At 36.4% G+C, this 20423-nt stretch overlaps 1 protein-coding gene across 1 annotated transcript; it reads right to left on the bottom strand.

Annotated features, from left to right (window-relative positions):
• Nucleotides 1–16778: 16778 nt before the first annotated feature.
• Nucleotides 16779–19891, bottom strand: LOC5569864 (selT-like protein). The gene is made up of 3 exons (XM_001658710.2): nt 19489–19891; nt 17508–17796; nt 16779–17446 (listed from the first exon to the last, which is right to left on the bottom strand). Exons 1-3 carry the CDS (start codon nt 19662–19664, stop codon nt 17285–17287), a joined length of 627 nt encoding a protein of 208 aa, XP_001658760.1. The 5' UTR covers nt 19665–19891; the 3' UTR covers nt 16779–17284.
• Between the last annotated feature and the right edge of the window lie 532 nt (nt 19892–20423).

The raw sequence follows: 20423 nt of genomic DNA, 5'->3' as shown, positions 1-20423 counted from the left end.
TAACTCTCGCATAACTTATAATCTCGCCCTAAAAGCCATTGTTAACCGAGTGTGTAGCTTGTTACTACAGTGCAAACGAGTGGATTTACACGTTATATAACAATGCTATAATGAAGAAAAGATTCTCCTCTATCTCCCAGTGGTGATAGTTTTCATCATAGTCCATTAATTTGCTTAGAAACAAGGAGCTACACATTCGGTTACCAATGGCTTTTAGGGCGAGATCACAAGTTATGCGAGAACTGTTCATTCGCAGTCGCATCACTCAAAATAATCCAAACGTCGTTGTTACGTGAAAACATACGTAGTTTTTTTCCATCGCACTTTCCACGTACACTCCCGTGCAAAAGTTTGGGTTCACCCCCTCAAAAACATACAAAAGTGTTCTGTCCATATTTCTGTGATTACACGTCCAATTGAAACCAGTCTTCCCATGAACCGAACCGATGTGCAACTTTGGTTTGAACATTGCAACTTGTGTTGAACCACAAACGCGCTTCGTCTCTGTACCAGTGTATCAAACCGAACCCGGTACATGTGTACTTCGGTTCAAACTTTGGTTCAAACTTGGGTTCAAATAATGGCACAAAACAGACAGACAGAGAACGGTTGAAATCCACGCGGATAAATTTCTACGATCATATATGGAACTTCTTGGTTCAAATCGCAAGACCCTTGAGGCTTGAACAAATGTTCCATTTAAGCAGATCAATTGAGATCAATACTTTGAGTAATATTCAGTGGTAACTTTATGAAAAAACCAAGGATTTTACTATATCAAACAACAAGACACGATAAGTAGAAATTGATAAGCGTGGATATGTCGAATGTAACCGAAGATTTGCACCAAAATTTGAACCGCGGTTGCTATCGAGGTACAAATGGACCGGCTTTCGAACCGGCGTTTGCACCGATGTTCACTTTACACATGTTTGGGTTTAGGTTCAGTTTCGAGCGTTTCGGTTTGCACACGAAAACAGAGTACAAGGCGAGTACCGAAACCGCCCGAACCAACGTGTTCGGTGTTCGTTTGGGAAGACTGATTGAAACTCTTTAAGCCGCATTCGAAAGGCAAAGAGTTATTCTTACTTCGTATGTATTTTTCCAAAAACATTTTTTGAATTTTGTATACTAATTTTTTACTTAAAGTTGTGACATTTTTCAAAAAACACACTGAAAATTCATATTCAATTTCCTCAGCATTGGGTCGACCAAAATTTTAAATCAAAGTGTCATTAGAATCGTAATCTTATATTCTTTGAAGAGACCCCACGAAATTTTTGCGGAAAAATCTGGAAAGTATTCAAAATCAATGAAACAGTCAGTCAAGTCATCGTGCAAAAGTTTGGGTTCACCCCTCAGTATGATGCAAATCGTGCAAAAGTTTGGGTTCACCTGAGCCGCATGCACATCATTTTTGTCAATATCTCTGCCATTTTTCAACCGTTTTTAACAGTTTAAAGCTTTTTTGAGCGCAAATAATGGCGCGTACATGATCGGTTTGAGATTTCACAGATTTAGGTAAGTTCAGGTGAACCCAAACTTTTGCACGATGACTTGACTGACTGTTTCATTGATTTTGAATACTTTCCAGATTTTTCCGCCAAAATTTTGTGGGGTCTCTTCAAAGAATATAAGATTACGATTCTAATGACACTTGAATTTAAAATTTTGGTCGACCCAATGCTTCTTCTTCTTCTTTCTGGCGTTACGTCCCTACTAGGACAGAGCCTGCTTCTCAGCTTATGAGCACTTCCACAGTTATTAACTGAGAGCTTACTATGCCAATGACCATTTTTTGCATGTGTATATCGTGTGGCAGGTACGAAGATACTCTATGCCCTGGGAAGTCGAGAAAATTTCCAACCCGAAAAGATCCTCGACCGGTGGGATTCGAACCCACAACCCTCAGCTTGGTCTTGCTGAATAGCTGCGCGTTTACCGCTACGGCTATCTGGGCCCCCAATGCTGAGGAAATTAAATATGAATTTTCAGTGTGTTTTTTGAAAAATATCACAACTTTAAGTAAAAATTTAGTATACAAAATTCAAAAAATGTTTTTGGAAAAATACATACGAAGTAAGAATAACTCTTTGCCTTTCGAATGCGACTTAGAGAGTTTCAATTGGACGTGTAATCACAGAGATATGAACAGAACACTTTTGTATGTTTTTGAGGGGGTGAACCCAAACTTATGCACGGGAGTGTAGCTCTTACGTGAATCATAGGTAGCCCAGAATGAACGCATGAACTTTTGAACTTCGTCCATTCCACCGGCGCTACACGTATGAGCTACGTGGATTTTCCGGTAGCCTTTACGAAGCGTTTCAATAGGATCTAGATAGTTTTAAATTAAATTTAACTGTAATAAAGGCCAACCTTATTTCTAATAGGCTTTGGAAGAAAACTAATTCCCAATTGGAAAATATAAACAAACTTAAAAGATTGTAATATTATTATATTCAAACTGAGCATTTTGAATCCTGTTGCCCAATTTTTGTGAGTTTGGTTCGTCTTGTTGCCAATATATAAGCCTAGGTATAAAATATGAAGTAATACAGGTATCCTTCGATATTCAAAGCATATTTACCTTGAAATCAATCTTACACAGGGTTTAAAGTTTAGCAGCATCTGAAGTTCTTCAAAAATCAAGCGGGCGCCATCTTAGGATTTGAGCTCAACACCGCATGTACGCACAATATGCAGATGTCAAAATGAACTTAGGCACCTACGTGAATTTCACGTAAGTGCGATAGGTAACCTCAGTAACAATTACTGAGACACTGTTTGGTGGTTATGAATGGCTCAGTGATCTTTATCTTGGTCAGGTGAAGTGGAGGTTAAATGAATTTGGAATGATCTACGTGATTTTTCACGTAGCAATGACGTTTGGATTATTTTGAGTGCATGATTCCTCTCAGTGGTGTAGTGGTTTTTGGGGCCCGGTGCGGTGTTCCAGAAAGTAATGTGAACGCCGTTCAAATGCGAACGCTAATGTGAAATCAACTGTTGAAATAAACGATGACCAAATAGCTTTCATAGAATTATGACTAAAATGATGGACCTTATGTTGATATGTTGATAATGTTGCTGTAGTCGTTAAATGACACAAATGTCAGTTAATGAGCATACAGTTCTTCTTTTTTAATTCTTGTTCAAAAATACATTAGTTTACTCAAAATTATCGAGAGGACTTCCAGTGAATTGCCATGTAAGTTGATATATTAGCTGGCGGAGTAGCTCTGGAAAGCAATGATCCATATACAGCTTAAATTGGGAATTCTAGCGTAATGTGGACATTTCCCGAATTTTGTGTTTTGTTCGATTTTGAAATTCTTGATGGCAGAAAAGCCTTAAATTATGCTAACTAATTACAAAATGAACACCAAAGATTTTCTCAAGAGTTCATTTTGTGATTTTCACGAACTTCCTAAAAATTAATAAACTCCTTAGGATAACCATAAAAGTTACCTTAGAGATTCCAGCATAAATTTCTTCAAAAAACCTTCCTGAAATTGTTCAAGAAAATAAGTACACCAGGAACTTCCACCAAGATTCCCGTTTACAATATCTTTATGATATCAAAAAGTATTTTCTCAAAGGATTTTCTAGAATTTTTTTTTTCAAATTATCGTTCAGATTTTAACCAGTGAATTCCTTCAGGAATTACTCCAGAGATTACTTCGGGAATTAAAGAATATAGAGTCGACAGTCATCTTGTAGGAATTCCACTAGTTAATCCTCATGATATTCATGCATAAAAACTTCTGAGATATTCCTCAAAAATAATTCCAGGGATTCCACCAGATTTTTTTTTTTTCAAAGGGATTTCAGAGATTGCTCCAAGAGTTTCTAGAAACATTTGATCAGTATTGACTTAAAGGATTCCCGTCCCAAGGATTTCTTGAGAAATTTCATAAGAAAATTGTAATTAAATTCCTCCAGGATATTATCCAGAATATGTCCAAGAACTGTTTCCAAAGAATTCCGGATTCTAGGGATTTTAAATTCAAGGATTTTGAATTTCTCCAATAGTTTCTTTTTCAAATATATCTATGAATTCTTCTATGCCTTTGATCAAGAATTTCACCAAGTGATTTCTCCAGGATATAAAGAAGATTCAACTATAAATTCTTCAAACCATTCTGCCTACGATACTTTGATTTTTCCGGAGTATAGAAATTCATAAATTATTCCAGCAGTTTATCATGAATTCTTCCAGCGACTCTTTCGAAGAACTATCCAGTAATGATTCTTGAAATGCCCTAGCAATTATTCTAAAAACTCGTACAGGTATTCGTCCAAAAATCTAAAAAACAATCTTCTCGAAATATCGTCAGTAAATTAATTATTAAATCCTTCCATTTGATTTCATCAAGAATTTCTTAAGAAAGTTCTTTAGGATTTTTTTTCAGTAGGTTCTCCAAGTAATCTTTAAAGTTTTCGTCTATAAAATATCCTACTGATATTTTGTATTACAAAATATATTCGGGAATTCGTCCAAAAACTTATCAAGATCTCCACATCCCCAGAGAATTCTCCTGGAATAATGCCGATACTCTCACAACGTATTCGTTCTGAAACTTTTCCATGGAAAGTCTCTCAACGTTAGAACTTTTTTACATCAAACGATAGCTTTTGATCCACACTTTGTAGGAAAAATATAGAAGTTTTGTAAAAATACTGTTTTGATAAGTATTTAGCCAACGACGTCATCCTAGTGCTACTATAGCAACAGAAATTAGAAATAGTACTATTAAGGTACCGTGGGGCAAGTGGGTAATGGAATTCGCATAGTTGAGATTCCTCAAATTCTAGAGACTTTAAATTGAAACAAATGAGGTCGTGTATATTTTTAGCTTGACTCCCACCAAATATAAGCAGCATGCTGAAATTGTTTTTTATGAAAAATTAAAAAAAAAATACAGAAAAAGTTTTTGAAAAATGTCTCCTTACTTTTCACTTGCCCCACAAACAGTTATATTCACGATTTCTATTAGCTTTAACATTTGTTAAGGCTTCCCAATGAACAATAACATAAGTAACATGTAAACAAAGAAAATGTTATTCTTTTCACTTGAATTTTCTTCTGCTCAGTTATGTTAGTTGAAATGATTCGACAACATTATAACTGCAACATTTCCAATGTTGGTTCTTACATTATATGACAGTAATTGCATTTCTGCTCTGTAGAATTTCCACCGCTTGTTATTTGTTTTTGAGAAAGTCGGATATGACGTCGGATAGCTCTTCGGGAGAAATCAAACGGAATCCTTTAATAACGTATTTAGAATCTTTTTTATGTAGGTCTATCGATACTTCGCAATATCGGAACGTCCCTAGATATAACTGACACATTCGGAGTCCCTCAGGAGTAGTGTATAAATCTTCGTAAGATATGCAAGTGTAACTACTGGAAAAATCGATGTATTTTTTTTTTCTTTTCTATCTTTATTAACGAGATTTTTAGCCGTGGGCTAGTTCATCTCGGGACCAACGGTTTTACTTCCCTTCCGAAGGAAGACGTCACTGAATTTTTAGTGAATATCTCGGGGATGGGATTCGATCCCAGGTCCTCGGCGTGAGATGTGTGTGTTCTAACCACTACACCAGGTCCGTCCCCAGGATCTATGTAAAACTTTTTTTTTCAGTTTTATCGATGTAAAACTGAAATAAGTGTAAAATTTTTGTAAGAAATCTAGGAATAGAATTATAGAAAAAAAATATATGGAAATATGGAAACTTATATATAGGTATTTCGAATCAGAATTCACTGTAAAGAGAAGTACTTTAGAGACCATTTTGATTAAAAAGGAGGCTTTAGATACCAAATCTCTAAAAATGGCGCCTGCCACGTCAGAATGCTGACCAATGAGGGGAAGGGGGAGGAATTGATGATGCATTAAACCGGCTTCCACAGTAAACCGCATATACCACTGCGTCTACGCCAGTTCATGCGGGATTGTTGCAATTGTTTTCTTCTTTTATACAAGTAATCAGAAGAGCAGTAACATTTTTTTTACAATTCGAAAATTTAAACTTAAAATTATAGTTTGATTGCAAATGTTGTACAATAACCACTAATAGGAGCTATATAATCTGAGGAAAGATTCTGAGACATAACAACTACATAATTCAGAAAAGGACTTATGAATAAATCTCAATAGGTTTCAAACAGTGTTGAGGGGGTTAGAAACAAAGGGATGTTAGTGATAAAAGTATGAGAAAAATTAGCTAAATGTTTTTTTTTCAGCAATATTTATATAGGAAATCTTCTAAGAGATATGTGATTTTTCTGTTGGACAGGACAAATTCCCAAAAATACTTTTGCAATGCTTGGAAACATTAGAATTTTTCAGTATACTCATCTCAAAATCGAACAGAATGTCACTTACACCCCATTGCGCTTGGGCCTCTTAGTTTTGTGATGGATTTTCATAGAACTATGGAACTCTTGGCCAAATTTCGAAGACCCTTAACAAAATTATCACAAAATCTATTGTTCAAAATATCATAAATTTAGCGTGAAATTTTCTACAAAAGATTTATTTCACTGACTGACAATCGTTTGATTTTACAAAAAAAAAAAGTTTTTTATTTCAGCAGCGTATCAAAAAGGTTCATGACCTGAAAATAATGTTTCTGTTGAAAATACATAATCTCTATAATTGAAACTTGAAAACTCTGTTCTGTTGCAACTATTTGGCTTCTCAGATACACAAACATTATAAGTTTTCTATGTACGAAAACATGAATTCAAAGAATACATGTTAAAAATATAGATTAATAATAACTTCTTTAGATATGAGGGACATTTCCATGATTTTAGTAAAATGCGAGACGTTTCGCGGGACACTTTTCAGCGCGGGACAAATGCTCAAAATGCGGGACTGTCCCGCGAAAAGCGGGACGTGTGGTCACTTTACCTATATGTCAGGAGTAAGGAAATGCGTACTATAATGCTGATAAAGTGGAAGCGTAGGGAAACGGTTTCTTGTATGTCTTTGGTTCTAGCGTTTGCTATGAACGAATAGGGTGTAAGTGTGACAGATTGAGAGTGGAAGATAGAAGCAAGTGAAAGATACAACTACAAAGTACGAGGAAAGGGACGGGCCTGGGATTGAATCCATGACCTTCTGCATATTAAGAAGCGGTAGCCATTAGACCTCCAACCCCGTTAAAAATACACGTTATAGTGAGACACCGAATAACATCCTCTTATAAGACAATCTAAAATCTGCTAATCTGCTAATATACCAACGCACCCCCTAGCCATGGCCAATCTGCGTTGTTTACACAAACATCCCTATAAACCCCCACGCTGGGAAATACGTTTACCGAAAAAGGCGTTATGAGGTTCTGCACTGCATTCTTGTATTGGATTTACTTTAATGGCATTGTTGTTAGCAAATTCACAAAAAAGTGAAAGAGAAAGAAAACATGATTTGTGCAGGCAGAGCCCCATAAGCCATGCTATACCAGTTAGCACGCCCGACGCCCACCGATGACAGAGTGGGTAGGCTCGTACCATCGTCCCGCTCTCTACCTATTTTTGAGATAGGCAGTTCTGTCAGGGTGTGAATAGTTATTATTATCCATGTAATCAAAATATAATGCACCGATTTACGACCTTCTACGTGTTAACGACCTTAAGGTGAGAATATTTGCGTGCCGGGTATGCTCCTCTTCCTGTTGTGACATCACTTCTCCACAATGGCTTGGAGGTTTCCTTCTTCATTTCGGTTGTTCTGGAAAGATAAGAAAACAAGGAAAGGAATGGGCCACTCCATATTAGTTTTGTGTTAAATAATTATTGTTGTGAGTAGAGATCCTGTAAGCCACCAATCGAACCGTCAAAATCCCCATTAGCTTTCAATGAATTTAACATGTGAACTCTGCCTCTATCAGAAAATTCTAATAAATTATAATTTATTCTCCTACACTTTCCCTAACACAAAGTATTCCTTTTTAATAAGACATTTACAAGTGCAAAAGCGCAAATAAAAATGTGGGACCGCATCGAATCATGTTGATTATCTCAGAGCACTCATTCTTCGGTTTTTGAAAAATGAGTCCGCTGAGAACACCGACCCGACTTGACGAAATCGCGCACCCCAACCAGCGCCTCCGAACATGTAAAAAACTTCTGCGATAATCCTGGGGTGTAAAGAAATACGCAATATTATTTTGATTTCAATACTAACTTCATGACCCGTAGGCTGTACGCGTAAGATTGTTCATTATTTGAGCTAAATATACCAGTTTATGCCTGTACATCAGAAGAAAAGAAAGCGACTAAAAATATCTTGCAGCGTAAAGTTTAAGTGATCAAATATTAATCCTCTCTTCGAACCTAATTTCATTATACATTGGGTTATGCTATGTGACGAACAATTAGATTGCACAATATAATGCATCTGCATCCAAACAAACACCCCAAAAATCTTCCTCATAGTCCGACAAACATTTTAAAACAATTACGAAATGCTAAAATTCAACGGTCACTTTACTCAACAAAGCTTTCATTCAAACACGCTTAAAAACACAGTCATCAGTAGACCCTGAACTGTAAAAACCTCCTAATATAACTCAAAGCTAAAAATCCTCTCTTGCGTTACACAATCTGAACTAGAAACCATTTTTAAGTTAGGTACCGCGGGGCAAGTGGGAACGAAAAAAACGATAGTTCAAACAAATTGTTCAATAACATTTTCAAATTGACAAGTCCTCCAAAAGGGACTTGAAATTGAACTAATAAAATCGGTTGAACTGGGGAGAGTACACTGTTGGGTTTCTTTAACAAAGGGAAAATAAAGTCGACTGTTTCCAGCTAGGTGTCAGAATCGAATGACTCTTATGATTTATTTTTGTTCTCATCAGACCTTCGTCTGCCTCCGATGCTTTTATGTACAAATGTAATTGTATTTTACACTCTAAATCTAGCTTACGTATAATAAGGTAATAATCAGAATCGTTATAGCAAACACGCTTAAAACAAACATCTCAGTCCTTCCCTCTTCGGAAGTTCAGAATACAAATTTCTAGTTTTGACAATTATATTCAATTCATAATTCAGAGCATTCAATAAAGTATAATAATAACATTCAACGAGTATAGAATTTTTTTTTTGAACATCAATTCGAGTTCACAACCTTTTAACTTATAAACAAAATCATTATCATGGTTTACTCTTCGTTTTCGTTTTGAACGCCTTGGACCATCCGGCGATTTTTCTGTTTCAAGATATGGGCTATCAACACTTTCGACCATCCTTCTCTTCTGTCCACGTCTGATCTCTTCTTCTGTAAATCCTCGAAACTCCTCCTGGCTTACGGCTTCTAGCTCCGGTAATGGCCGGACCAGCCGAATATTAGGCTTTTCATGGAAGTTGCCACTCTTACGTACGCGTAGTTGACTTCGATGCGCCATGGTTAGCACGCTTCCAATTCGCACCTGGAATGTGTTGCGAGAGAGCCTTTTAGTAAAGTTTGCTTTAAGCCATTTAGCTGTGCAATGAGGATTATGATTCTTGTACCACAATTCGTCTCCAGCTGTCAGACTGTCAAAAGGATCAGGTGATTCTGTTCGAGAACCACCATAAGCTTTTGAATTAAAATCCTCATCAATTGGAGTTGAGTTTTTACTCTTAATTAAATCTTCATGCACAGCTTGCTCCATCAAAAACTTTTTGTAGCGAAGTTTAGGATTTAGTAAGTCCAATATTGTTTTCGGCTTGTATGAGAAAATCATTTTTGAAGGATATTCCCCTTCAATAGAAAGACAGTTGTTTCTATAGTTAATTAAAAACAAATTAATCTGGTCCTCCATGTCCAAATGGGAAAATTCTGGATCAAGTAAAAACTTTTTTAAAACATCTTTTACGGTTCTCACCAACCTTTCAGCCTGACCATTACTAGAAGGGTTATAAGGCGGACTTTTTAGAACATTTATTCCCTGCCGTTTTAAGAAATTTACAAAAGCATGCGCATTAAATGGAGGACCCCCGTCTGATACTAATACATCTGGTAAACCAAATCTAGCAAACAAAGCTACTAATTTCTTCAAAACTTTATCACAATCTGTGCCATTTCTCATCAACTCTATTTCAACCCATTTAGAATAACTGTCAACTACTAACAAGTAGGAACGGTGCTCAAAATAAAAAAAATCTATGTGTATTCTACTGAATGGTCTCGTCGTTGGGATCCATTTTGAATTGATTTTGGTTTTTGGAACTATCATCATGCTGTTGCAAGTATCACAAGTAGTCACATATCGTTCAATATCGGAATTAATTCCAAACCAATAGACACATTGCCTAGCTAATCGCTTCATTTTGACTATCCCTGCATGATTGGCGTGTAAAAGTTTCAAAATTGCATTTTTCATTGTTGCTGGTATGACAACTCTGTTTTGATACAGTAGACATTCGTCTACAAACTCCAAGTCCTGTTGATTAGCGTATACATCAATGTATTGCTTGTTTATTTTAGCTGGCCAACCATTTGTCATGAATGAAATAATATTTTGTAAAAATGAATCGTTTTAAGTTCTGTCAGCTATTACTTTAAAATCTACAGGGTGTTCCCTACCAAAATTGATGCTGTTAACTAATTCTGTATCTAATTCCACAGGAATAGCATGGTCGAGAGGGAAACGTGAACAAAAATCAGCATTTCCTAAATATTTTGATGGCCTATATTGAATTTCGAAATCATAAATTGATAGCTCCAAAACAAATCTCTGTAGTCTAGTAGCATAAATTGAATTCCTTCCTTCCTTTCCAAAAATTCCAACCAATGGCTTATGATCCGTATAAACTAAAAATTTCTTGCCGTATATAAATTTGTGAAATTTTTTAACTGTGCAAACCAAAGCCAAGGCTTCTAAATGAAGAATTGGATACTTTTGTTGGGCTGCATTCAGCGAAAAGGATGTAAAATAGATTGGTTTTTCAACTCCGTCTATCAAATGAGCCATTACTCCACCCAAACCATAACCAGAAGCATCTGAAACTATGACTATTTGTTTATTGGGGTCATAAAACTCTAAAATTTGTGCTTCAATTAATGCTTTTTTGCTCTCTTCAAAGGCTTTATCGCATTTGCAATCCCAGTTAAATTTAACTTCAGTTTTCAATAAATTGTATAAAGGGAAAAGTTTTAAAGACAAATTAGGTATGAATTTATGATAGTAATTGATCAAACCAAGGAAAGACTTAAGCTCTGTCTCATTTTTAGGTACTCTAGCGTTTTCAATTGTAGAAATTTTGTCTTGACATGGCATCAAACCTTTACCACTAATTACATGACCTAAATGTACCAATTCGGTAACGAAAAACTTACATTTATCCCAATTTACTTTTATGTTAGCATTTTTAAGTCTGTCAAGTACTAAAAACAATTTTTTCTTACAATCATTCAAATTCTTCCCAGCGATCAAAACATCGTCTAAATAGACCGAAACATTTTCAATTCCATTTAGAACCTGATCCATAACCTGTTGGAAAATCGAAGCACTAGACGAGGCCCCCTGTGGTAAACGATTGTATCTATAGAGTCCTTTAATCGTGTTTATAACCATGAAATCTTTGGATCTTTCCGAAAGTGATAATTGGGTATAAGCACCCTCAAGGTCCAATGAACAAAAAATTTTGCATCCAGCTAAACCAGCAAAAACGTCTTGAGCTGTGGGTAAAGGGTAGGTATTTGGAATAATAAACTTGTTGATCGACACTTTACAATCTATCACTAATCGTATTTCATTATTTTTTTTCATTACTACTATAACAGGAGAAGCCCATTCACTCGTCTTAATCGGTGTGATAACTTTTTCACATTCCAGTTTTGCTAAATATTCTACAACTTTATCACGTAAACGATAAGGTACATCATACGCTTTCTTAAAAACTGGAACTTCGGATTTCAAAACCAAATCCGCCTCGAAACCATGGATTGGTGATGAAAAATCTTTAACAAAAATATCTTTGAACTTCGTTCTGATGTCATCAACAAGTATCTGATTTGATTGTTCATTGGAGGAAATAGAATTTACAAAAAAATGTCTCCAATTTGGAAAAAATGCATCCAACCATGGCCTTCCTAGCAAAGGGGTAAAGTTATTTTCACAATTCAGTATCAAAAGCTTCAAATTTGAGCAAATACCCTTAAAATTGACTAAAACGTCCACTTCTCCTTCAATGACCAGACTCGCGCCATTTACAACAATCAAATTCCTTCGGGTTTTTGTCAATGGTTTGGAAAAATTATCGTAATATTGTTTCCTACTCATAACAGTTACAGACGAACCACAATCCGCTTCCATATCAAATAAAATACCATCAATTTCAACTTTCAAAAGACAAGGCTCACTAATTCTGTTAATAGACGACACATGCATACATTGAAGAACGTTTGTCTCACCATCCGCATCACTCTCACTGTCTGAATCTGCACGCAATCTGTTGACCATCTCACTCAGGAATTCGTCCGGGTTGGTGCCAGAAGTGTTCGGATTAATCATGTTAACGGCATCCCTGTGCATGTTTTTCAATTTGAAACACTTTCTCTTAATGTGCCCTTTGACACCACAGAAATCGCACACCATTTGAGAATAATCAGGACGACTATACTGACGATTCCTCTCCTTGTCTTGTCCTCGATTTCTCCATTGCTTTTGCTGCCTCTGCTCTTTCTGATAAGGATAATAACCTAATCGACTTTTAACTGATCCTCGATTAGATTCTCCCCGAGTACCATAATTTTCCCTTGCTGCAATTGCAGTTAAATTACTCAGTCTAGCTCCAGTGAACCCCAAAGGTTTCAAAGCCGCTATTTGATCCACACTGCTGCCGCATTCCATACTTTTAGCATTGTTCTTGGCAATTTCCCAAGTAGCAATTAACTTTTCAGCAGTTTCTAAGGTTAAATTCTCTTCGTTTAACAACCTTTGTTGAAGAGCTTTATCTCGAATACCGGCAACAATGCGATCACGAATAGCCATTTTTTTAAACGTCTCAGCATTACAATTATAGTTACAAAATTCTGCTTGCAATTTTACAGACAACACGAAATCCTCTACTGATTCATCCGGTTGCTGCACTCGTACATTAAATTTTAGGCGTTGCACCAAATCGGATTCAGTTTTATCCAAACGTGCTTTCAATTTGGTAACCATTTCTTCATAAGGAACCTCGGCTAAATTGCTATTGAGGTATAGCAATTTGAGTTCTTTAAAAATTATAGGGCCACTCAGGGTAATAAAGTGGTCGCGTTTTTCGTTATCAGCAATCTTATTCATATTGAATAAAAAGCCAAACCGCTCAACCCAATCTCCAAAAGAACTGCCCTTTCGATAAGGTTCTAAGATGCTATTAATAGATTGGGCCATGTTAGGTGTTGAAACTACTGAAATTGGTTACCACTAATCAGATGAAACAATTATTTCTAAAAAAAAATAATGTCCTCTTAAAATAGAAGCATTTGCTGACTCCTTCAAGGTAAAAGAAATAAAATCACTCACCAGATAAGTCCTTCAGCCTTTGCCGACCAGGGATAAAAGAAGAGGTTCACTTCTCACGATCTTTGCCCCTAGGCAACCGTGCGAGCCGTCAGTTAACGTCTTGGGGATTGAAACCAGCTTGAACCTGTGCCGATAGCGGAGAATAGGGTCCTAAAGCCATGTCCCAATTTTAGTGCCAAATGCTTAGGTTTAGGCCAAGAACACATATTTACTCAATTTTTTAATGTTTTCCGGTAGTTTTAAGTCCAAAAAACCTTTTTTTATGTTTATTTTAGATTTTGTCACACCCCTTGGCTTAAACTCAAAATTTGGGTGTATTTTGTTTTCCGTGTCCCTTCCGAAATGTCAGATAGTAACAACCCCAGCGTAAAAACTAAAACCCCTGTGGTATTTTGGTCAACTAAGCGAACGTCAAACATGATCAAAAGTGTCAATATTCATTTATGGACCCAATTTTTAAATTAAAGTTTAAATATGATGTAGCCGTTATTTGAGCGGGAAAAATTGCTAAAGTAGTTGCAGTAACATGCTCTTTCGTGTTATTGAATAAAAACAATATTTCATTCAACATTTTAGGACCCTATTTCAGCAATCAACGGTTTAGCAAACCAGTCAGATGATGTAGTCAATTCACCGATAAAAATCAGCTAGATTGGCGATGGCAGAAATTGTCAACCAATTGTTTCCGCGGCCACTGTCTAATGGAATAAAAGAAAAAAACTCTCTTAATAAAATAATTCTATGATGCTTTTGTTATCAATTGTTTCTTTTCAATTCTTTAATTATTATTTGTTCTGTGTAATTAACAAAGACACAAAGCACTTTTCAAAATGGCGTATAATCAAGCCACTACAACCCGCAGCTCACCAAAATCACCAAAAATGGTAACTCGATTTCGCCAACGAAAAACTTACCAAACCAAATTGAATCTCGTTTAACGAACCTTCACCTTAACGAACTCCACCAGTTGCAGTTAGTCGTCGACCGAAAATCGCACCCGCCAACGATTTGCAATGATTGTCTACGCACTACGTGATGGCGTTGGCTTTTCCGTATCACCAGCGCCGGGTTTGATGGCTTCGTCACACAATAAATTGTTCAGCCGATGTCGTCCGCACGCTGCACTAAGCACTTCCACGTTTTTTTTTTTTTTCTCGTCGCCAGTTGACAAGTCCTCCAAAAGGGACTTGAAATTGAACTAATAAAATCGGTTGAACTGGGGAGAGTACACTGTTGGGTTTCTTTTACAAAGGGAAAATAAAGTCGACTGTTTCCAGCTAGGTGTCAGAATCGAATGACTCTTATGATTTATTTTTGTTCTCATCAGACCTTCGTCTGCCTCCGATGCTTTTATGTACAAATGTAATTGTATTTTACACTCTAAATCTAGCTTACGTATAATAAGGTAATAATCAGAATCGTTATAGCAAACACGCTTATAACAAACATCTCACAAATGTCAATATTTTTCAAATCCAACAACACAATCACGTTTTGGCAACATATTTGCTGGTGTGTGCATGAAACTAATCGAATAATTTCGAAATTGTGAAAACCTTGGAAGAAAGTTATAGAATGAGCCAATGAACGCAGTTACCTCGCTAAGCGAGCAAGTGGGACACATCCAGTTTCATGCGTCAATCCACATCAGTAAGTCAGTAAGTAAGTAATAATAGGATTGATAAATCATAGATTTTTAATTTTAAGTACATATTTGATGTACATAAGGGATCAATCATAAAATACGTTACGTTTTAGGAAGAAACCCTTCATTTAATAGTATGTCACCTTACATTTAATATTAACTGAAAATTCCTCAATAAAAGCGTAAAGAGGAATTAAACATGTTCAAAATATATCATTTATAAGTTGTTAATTAAAATGTAGCACATAAACAATCAATAATTGACGAAATTATAAATATGTTTTGTTATTATTTATATGCATGGCAGAAAACCACCTTATAGGATGGAATTGTTTTCCATCACTACTTAATTTGGTAGAAACAACAAATAAAGTTCAGATAACATAGAAAAGTAATCTTTCTCATGATGCATTTCAAATTTCAGCTGTGTGTTTGTTCAATTTTGAAGTCGTATTTCAAAAATAAAAAAATAATAAAAAATAAAGAATAATAACACTTTTCTTCTCCCTCTTATGCAATTACGTAATTTGAGGTTGATCTTTTTTGATAAAAATCATTTGTTTGAATGTTTCAGTGCTACTCTTTAGCAAAATGTTAGAAACGTGTACGAAAAGTTTTGATTCTGGTTTTTGTTTTGATAGGTCCCACTTACCCCAGGTACAAATATATTTTTGGGTAAGATAGACCATCGAAAGTTTCATATGAAATGAAAACAAAATACTGGTTTATCGTTAGCAGCTTGTAATAATACTAAAAATTATAGCTTACTGATGGAAATTCGATTTAAAACACATTTATTGTTTGCGAGTCAATGCAAGACGTGAAACGTGTCACAATTTGTGATGCAAGTTGAAAATGGCGCTGAACTGACAACTGTTATATGAATCACATGGTAATAAAATAACAATATGTTTAGTACTAAATACATTCCTTGTCATTGTATCTTCAACTTTCTAGAAAAATACCCCCATGAAAAACTTTTCACTTGCCCCGCGGTACCTTACTTCCCAAAATTTGTGCGCTGCAAATCTGATTCCACTTTCTACGTAATGTAACTCAGCATGAACAGCTGCCCAACTCTCCAGACTTGCGCCCTCCGAAATCCAAGGTCTGCTGCCTTACGTTGAAAACTTCTTTCCTCAAAGACTGTCTATCAATTCCGAACTCTACCATATCAATCAGACCCTATTCCTGACAAGACACAGAGTCTTAACCCCAATGTGATGGATTTACCCAGTAAATCCACAACCTTTTCATTACCCCTCTTACGTTTCGCTATCCTCGAAAGTCACCCATATTGATGCTTGGCAAAAAAATATTAGTTTTAAATCCACAAATCCCAAATTACACCACATTACGTTGGTCCGTTTGGCGTCGCCGGTGGATACCTGTTATGACATTCGTTTCTTTCAAACACCACTTCAAGCCTGTCCCCCCACTTTATTAATACGAATGTTGACGAATCACGATAATCTGAAAGTCGTGACCAGAACGGAGGTAGGATTTATCACAAGGGACCAACCACCACCAACATCCTCTTATAAGACAATCTAAAATCTAAAGCAAACGGAAACCATGTCTTGGTGAATCGGCAGGAAAAGGAATGAAAGTATTTCGTTTGTAGTTATTATATTTCCAAATTTTACCTTTGACTTTCTACATTCCTTTGTTCGTTTGATTGATTGAGAACATTCGATCAAGTGAGCTACCATAAATTTTCATTTTCACATTTTTTGATTTGGGACAATGACAAAATCTTTACAAAACTCTACAATTTTTGCTTATCTTTTCTTTTGAAATTTTTAATAGATGTATACCCGATACGGTTTCTGCACGGATTTGTTTAACCCTTTATTTCTGCATGCAAAACCCAAATCGAGTGTATTAGACTCCCAATTGTAAAACTAACAGAACATCAAGTCGTTTGAAAAACTACACGTGAAAATCTTTGAATCGTCAAGATTTAAGGAACTCTGTGAACAGAATGTGATCCTAAATAGATTGCTTATGGTTCGTTTTTGAATATCAACAGAAGACTAGTCGATGTAAATAAAACAGTGAAAAATCATCTAACTTAAGATTCAAAACTAAATCTACAATGAACAGGCGGCGCATAGCTTATTTTACAAAGTCGGGATTCTGCTCGATCTTATCCGAAAACTGCAGATGACTGTCGATGATTTGGAACAGCTCCTGGGGAGCAGGAATGCGACCCGTCTCCAGCTTCGACCAAACTGGGACATCGTTTAGGGAAATTTCAAAAGCACCCGATGAAATGAGCTGCAAAAGAGAAGTACGTATCAGAAAATGCGCCTTCATTTGATGGCAAATAGAGTCAAACCTGCGCCTCGAGCATGTTCCCCAGGAAGAAGACCATCATGCAGGCGTACATCTTGTTGTCCGTGCACCACTGCCACCAGGATGGGATCCGCAGGTTCAGGAAACCGAACAGATTGAAGTTGGACATCAGGACCATGATCATGGCGAGCTTCGCCACGAGCAGGATCTTGGAGAGGTACATGTTGAAGCCCGGCGGGTCATAGTTTGCGCCGCGGATCGTAATCTCCGGGTACTTTTCATGAATGATGTTGTAGTACTCATCGTAAGCCTTACGATAGCCGCAAGAATAGCTGGAAACGGGAAACGACATGTAAGCGTTAATTAGTGATGAATTCTGGCTCATAAACCCTGTCTACATAGAACTAAAGGTTAAGATAGGGTGACCATCTGTTTGAGTCTGAAAATCAGAACATAAAACTCAATTTCATTGGATTTTGATTCTCTGCGAGATTTTTTTTTTACTTTTCCAGAGATAACTTTGGATTATTCTAACAATGTATGTTGGAAAATCAGTTGTTTTTTTTTTTACAATCAAGCCAAACACTGTCGAATGCTTTTTCTATACCTAGAGAAGAAAGACCAGTTGAATAGCCTCCAGATTTGTTGGAACGAATCAAATTTGTTACGCAATAAAGTTCATAAGTGGTCGAATATCCATGGCGGAATCCGAACTGTTCATTGGCAAAAATTGAATTTTCGTTGATGTGAACCATCATTCTCTTTAAAATGACCTTGTCAAAAAGATTACCGATGGAGGAAAACAAGCTGATTAGACGATAGCTGGAAACTTCTGTAGGATTCTTCTCTTATATAATTTTAAACTTGGTACAACCTGCGCTTTTTTCATTTGTCAGTAAAACATGCCAACTGAAAACATTTGTTAATTATATGAATCAAGAATTGTAAGCTACTCTCTGCAAGCTTCTTGATGAGAATTTGGAAAATTCCATCATCGCCAGGGGCTTTCATATTTTTTTTTTAATAATAGTTCTCACTTCTACCAAATCCGTCTTCCAGGAATCTTCAAGAACTTTCAGTTGATTGAGAATATTTTCGAAGTCCTGAGTAACTTGATTTTCAATTGGACTAGTAAGTCCTAAATTAAAATTGTGCGCACTTTCAAACTGCATAGCAAGTTTTTGAGCTTTTTCGCAATTTGTTAACAATAATTTGTTTTCCTCTTTCAATGCCGGTATTGGCTTCCGAGGTTTCTTCAAAATTTTAGATAATTTCCAAAAGGGATTAGAGCCAGAGTCTAATTGAGAAATCTTATTTACAAATTTTTTGTTTCTTAATTATAAAAAACGTTTTTTGATATCTTTTATCAAATCCTGCCATATAATTTTCATATCGATATCGGATCGCGAGTGCGTTGAAATTGCGTGAACGTGAGGAGAAGACGGATCCGGAGTTTAAGATCATCGTCTATAATCACGGATTCTAATTTTACTTAACATTTTGGAATCGCAAAGCCCCTTGCTTCAACACTGGAATTAGTTAAAGTTTCGAAAGCATTGTCTTTCAATAAGAATACTTTTTATAAAAATGTCCCTATGCGGAAAGACTTGCCACACTCAATTTTTAAATTGCTTGAGAGTATTATGAAAGCGTAAAACTTTTGTGTTACTTTGTAATTTAAAGAGTAATAATTCATCAATCAACTAAAACACTTGTTAAAAATATTGTTCAGCTAAGTTATTGAGTCTTGATGATTTAACGCCTCATTTTCCCATATAAAAATATATCAATTAGTTTCATACAAATAGGTAATCAAAATGTCATCTCATTCTGTAGTCATCACAAGATTTTCTCTTTCAAAATTCATATTTAATTAAATGACAAAAATAATGAATGAGTGGATCAATTCTGGGTCACAACTCCTCTGTCAGATAGGCATCTCATACGAGACTAGAGGTGAAGATAACGAGTAAAAGTACACAACCAACAGCGATGATAATCCCCAAAATTGGATGTCCACTTACCAGTACATGAACGTCATCGTGGCCCCGTAGCCTCCGACATTCTGACTGAACTTGGTAATCGGGATCTCCTTCTCGGCACTTCCGCTGGCCGGTGCCAAGCTCAGGACGACCAATGCCACACAGAGCACGGTGAGCAGGGGAAAACATTTGCTGCGACTGAAGTTTATTGGCCACATTGTGAATCGGCAAAGTTTGCTAATGCCCAAACGGAGTAGCTGAAACGAAGCTCTAATTGGATTACACGGGGTCGGTCAGGTTCTGCGTATTCCCAGTATTGTCCTTTTCTGTGCCCCGGAAATATTTTTTCAATAATCACTCCACTTTGACGTTCCCGATTTCACTAAACTTTCAAAATCTCGTCCGCTGACCGTCATCCGTCGTATCATCGGATGATATGAACAGTGGTGCCAGACGATCGCTGAAATCCAATGATGAAAACTAAATATAATATTATGAATATTATTCACAATCTACAATATGGCCATATGATCAACAAACAGAAAAACAAATTTGCATAATTTATAAAAACAATGCAATCATGAAAATAAATCAATTATAATGCCCATTCGTAAGGGAAATTAACATTTCACATGTTATTTTCGAAAGTTCTTTCTTATATATAAACTGGAAGCACTGCACATCCAAACACTCGGAAGCCACAGTTGATTCGAAGTAGGATTTCGGTAAGCGTACGCAAAATAGAGGCTAGGGTAAATTTGTTTTGTTGGACCCTAGGAGGGAGAAACCGATACAAAATTTATACTGCTTCGCGACTAAAAATGGGTGAACCAACGTGCGAAGTTCGATTTTTGACCAACTTTGCCGCGTCGCGAGTCACTTCGCTATGGATCAATGCACGAGTTCACTGATTTGACGTTTGAGCGGTGCCGAATTCACTCGTTGCCATGGTCACGTAAATAACACGGCACCGCTCA

Source organism: Aedes aegypti, chromosome 2 (assembly GCF_002204515.2).
Source record: "Aedes aegypti strain LVP_AGWG chromosome 2, AaegL5.0 Primary Assembly, whole genome shotgun sequence".
Classification (NCBI taxonomy): Eukaryota; Metazoa; Arthropoda; class Insecta; order Diptera; family Culicidae; genus Aedes; species Aedes aegypti.
The sequence above is the reverse complement of the archived record's forward strand: the minus strand, read 5'-3'. Positions and strand labels throughout refer to the sequence as shown.

What these genes read in the sequence shown, in the direction of transcription:
- LOC5569864 (XM_001658710.2), bottom strand. Translation starts at nt 19,664, where the DNA reads ATGTGGCCAATAAACTTCAGTCGCAGCAAATGTTTTCCCCTGCTCACC. An exon ending in ACGATGACGTTCATGTACTG is followed by an intron (nt 17,797 to 19,488) that starts GTAAGTGGACAT and finishes TCCCGTTTCCAG; the next exon opens with CTATTCTTGCGGCTATCGTA. An exon ending in GGAACATGCTCGAGGCGCAG is followed by an intron (nt 17,447 to 17,507) that starts GTTTGACTCTAT and finishes TCTCTTTTGCAG; the next exon opens with CTCATTTCATCGGGTGCTTT.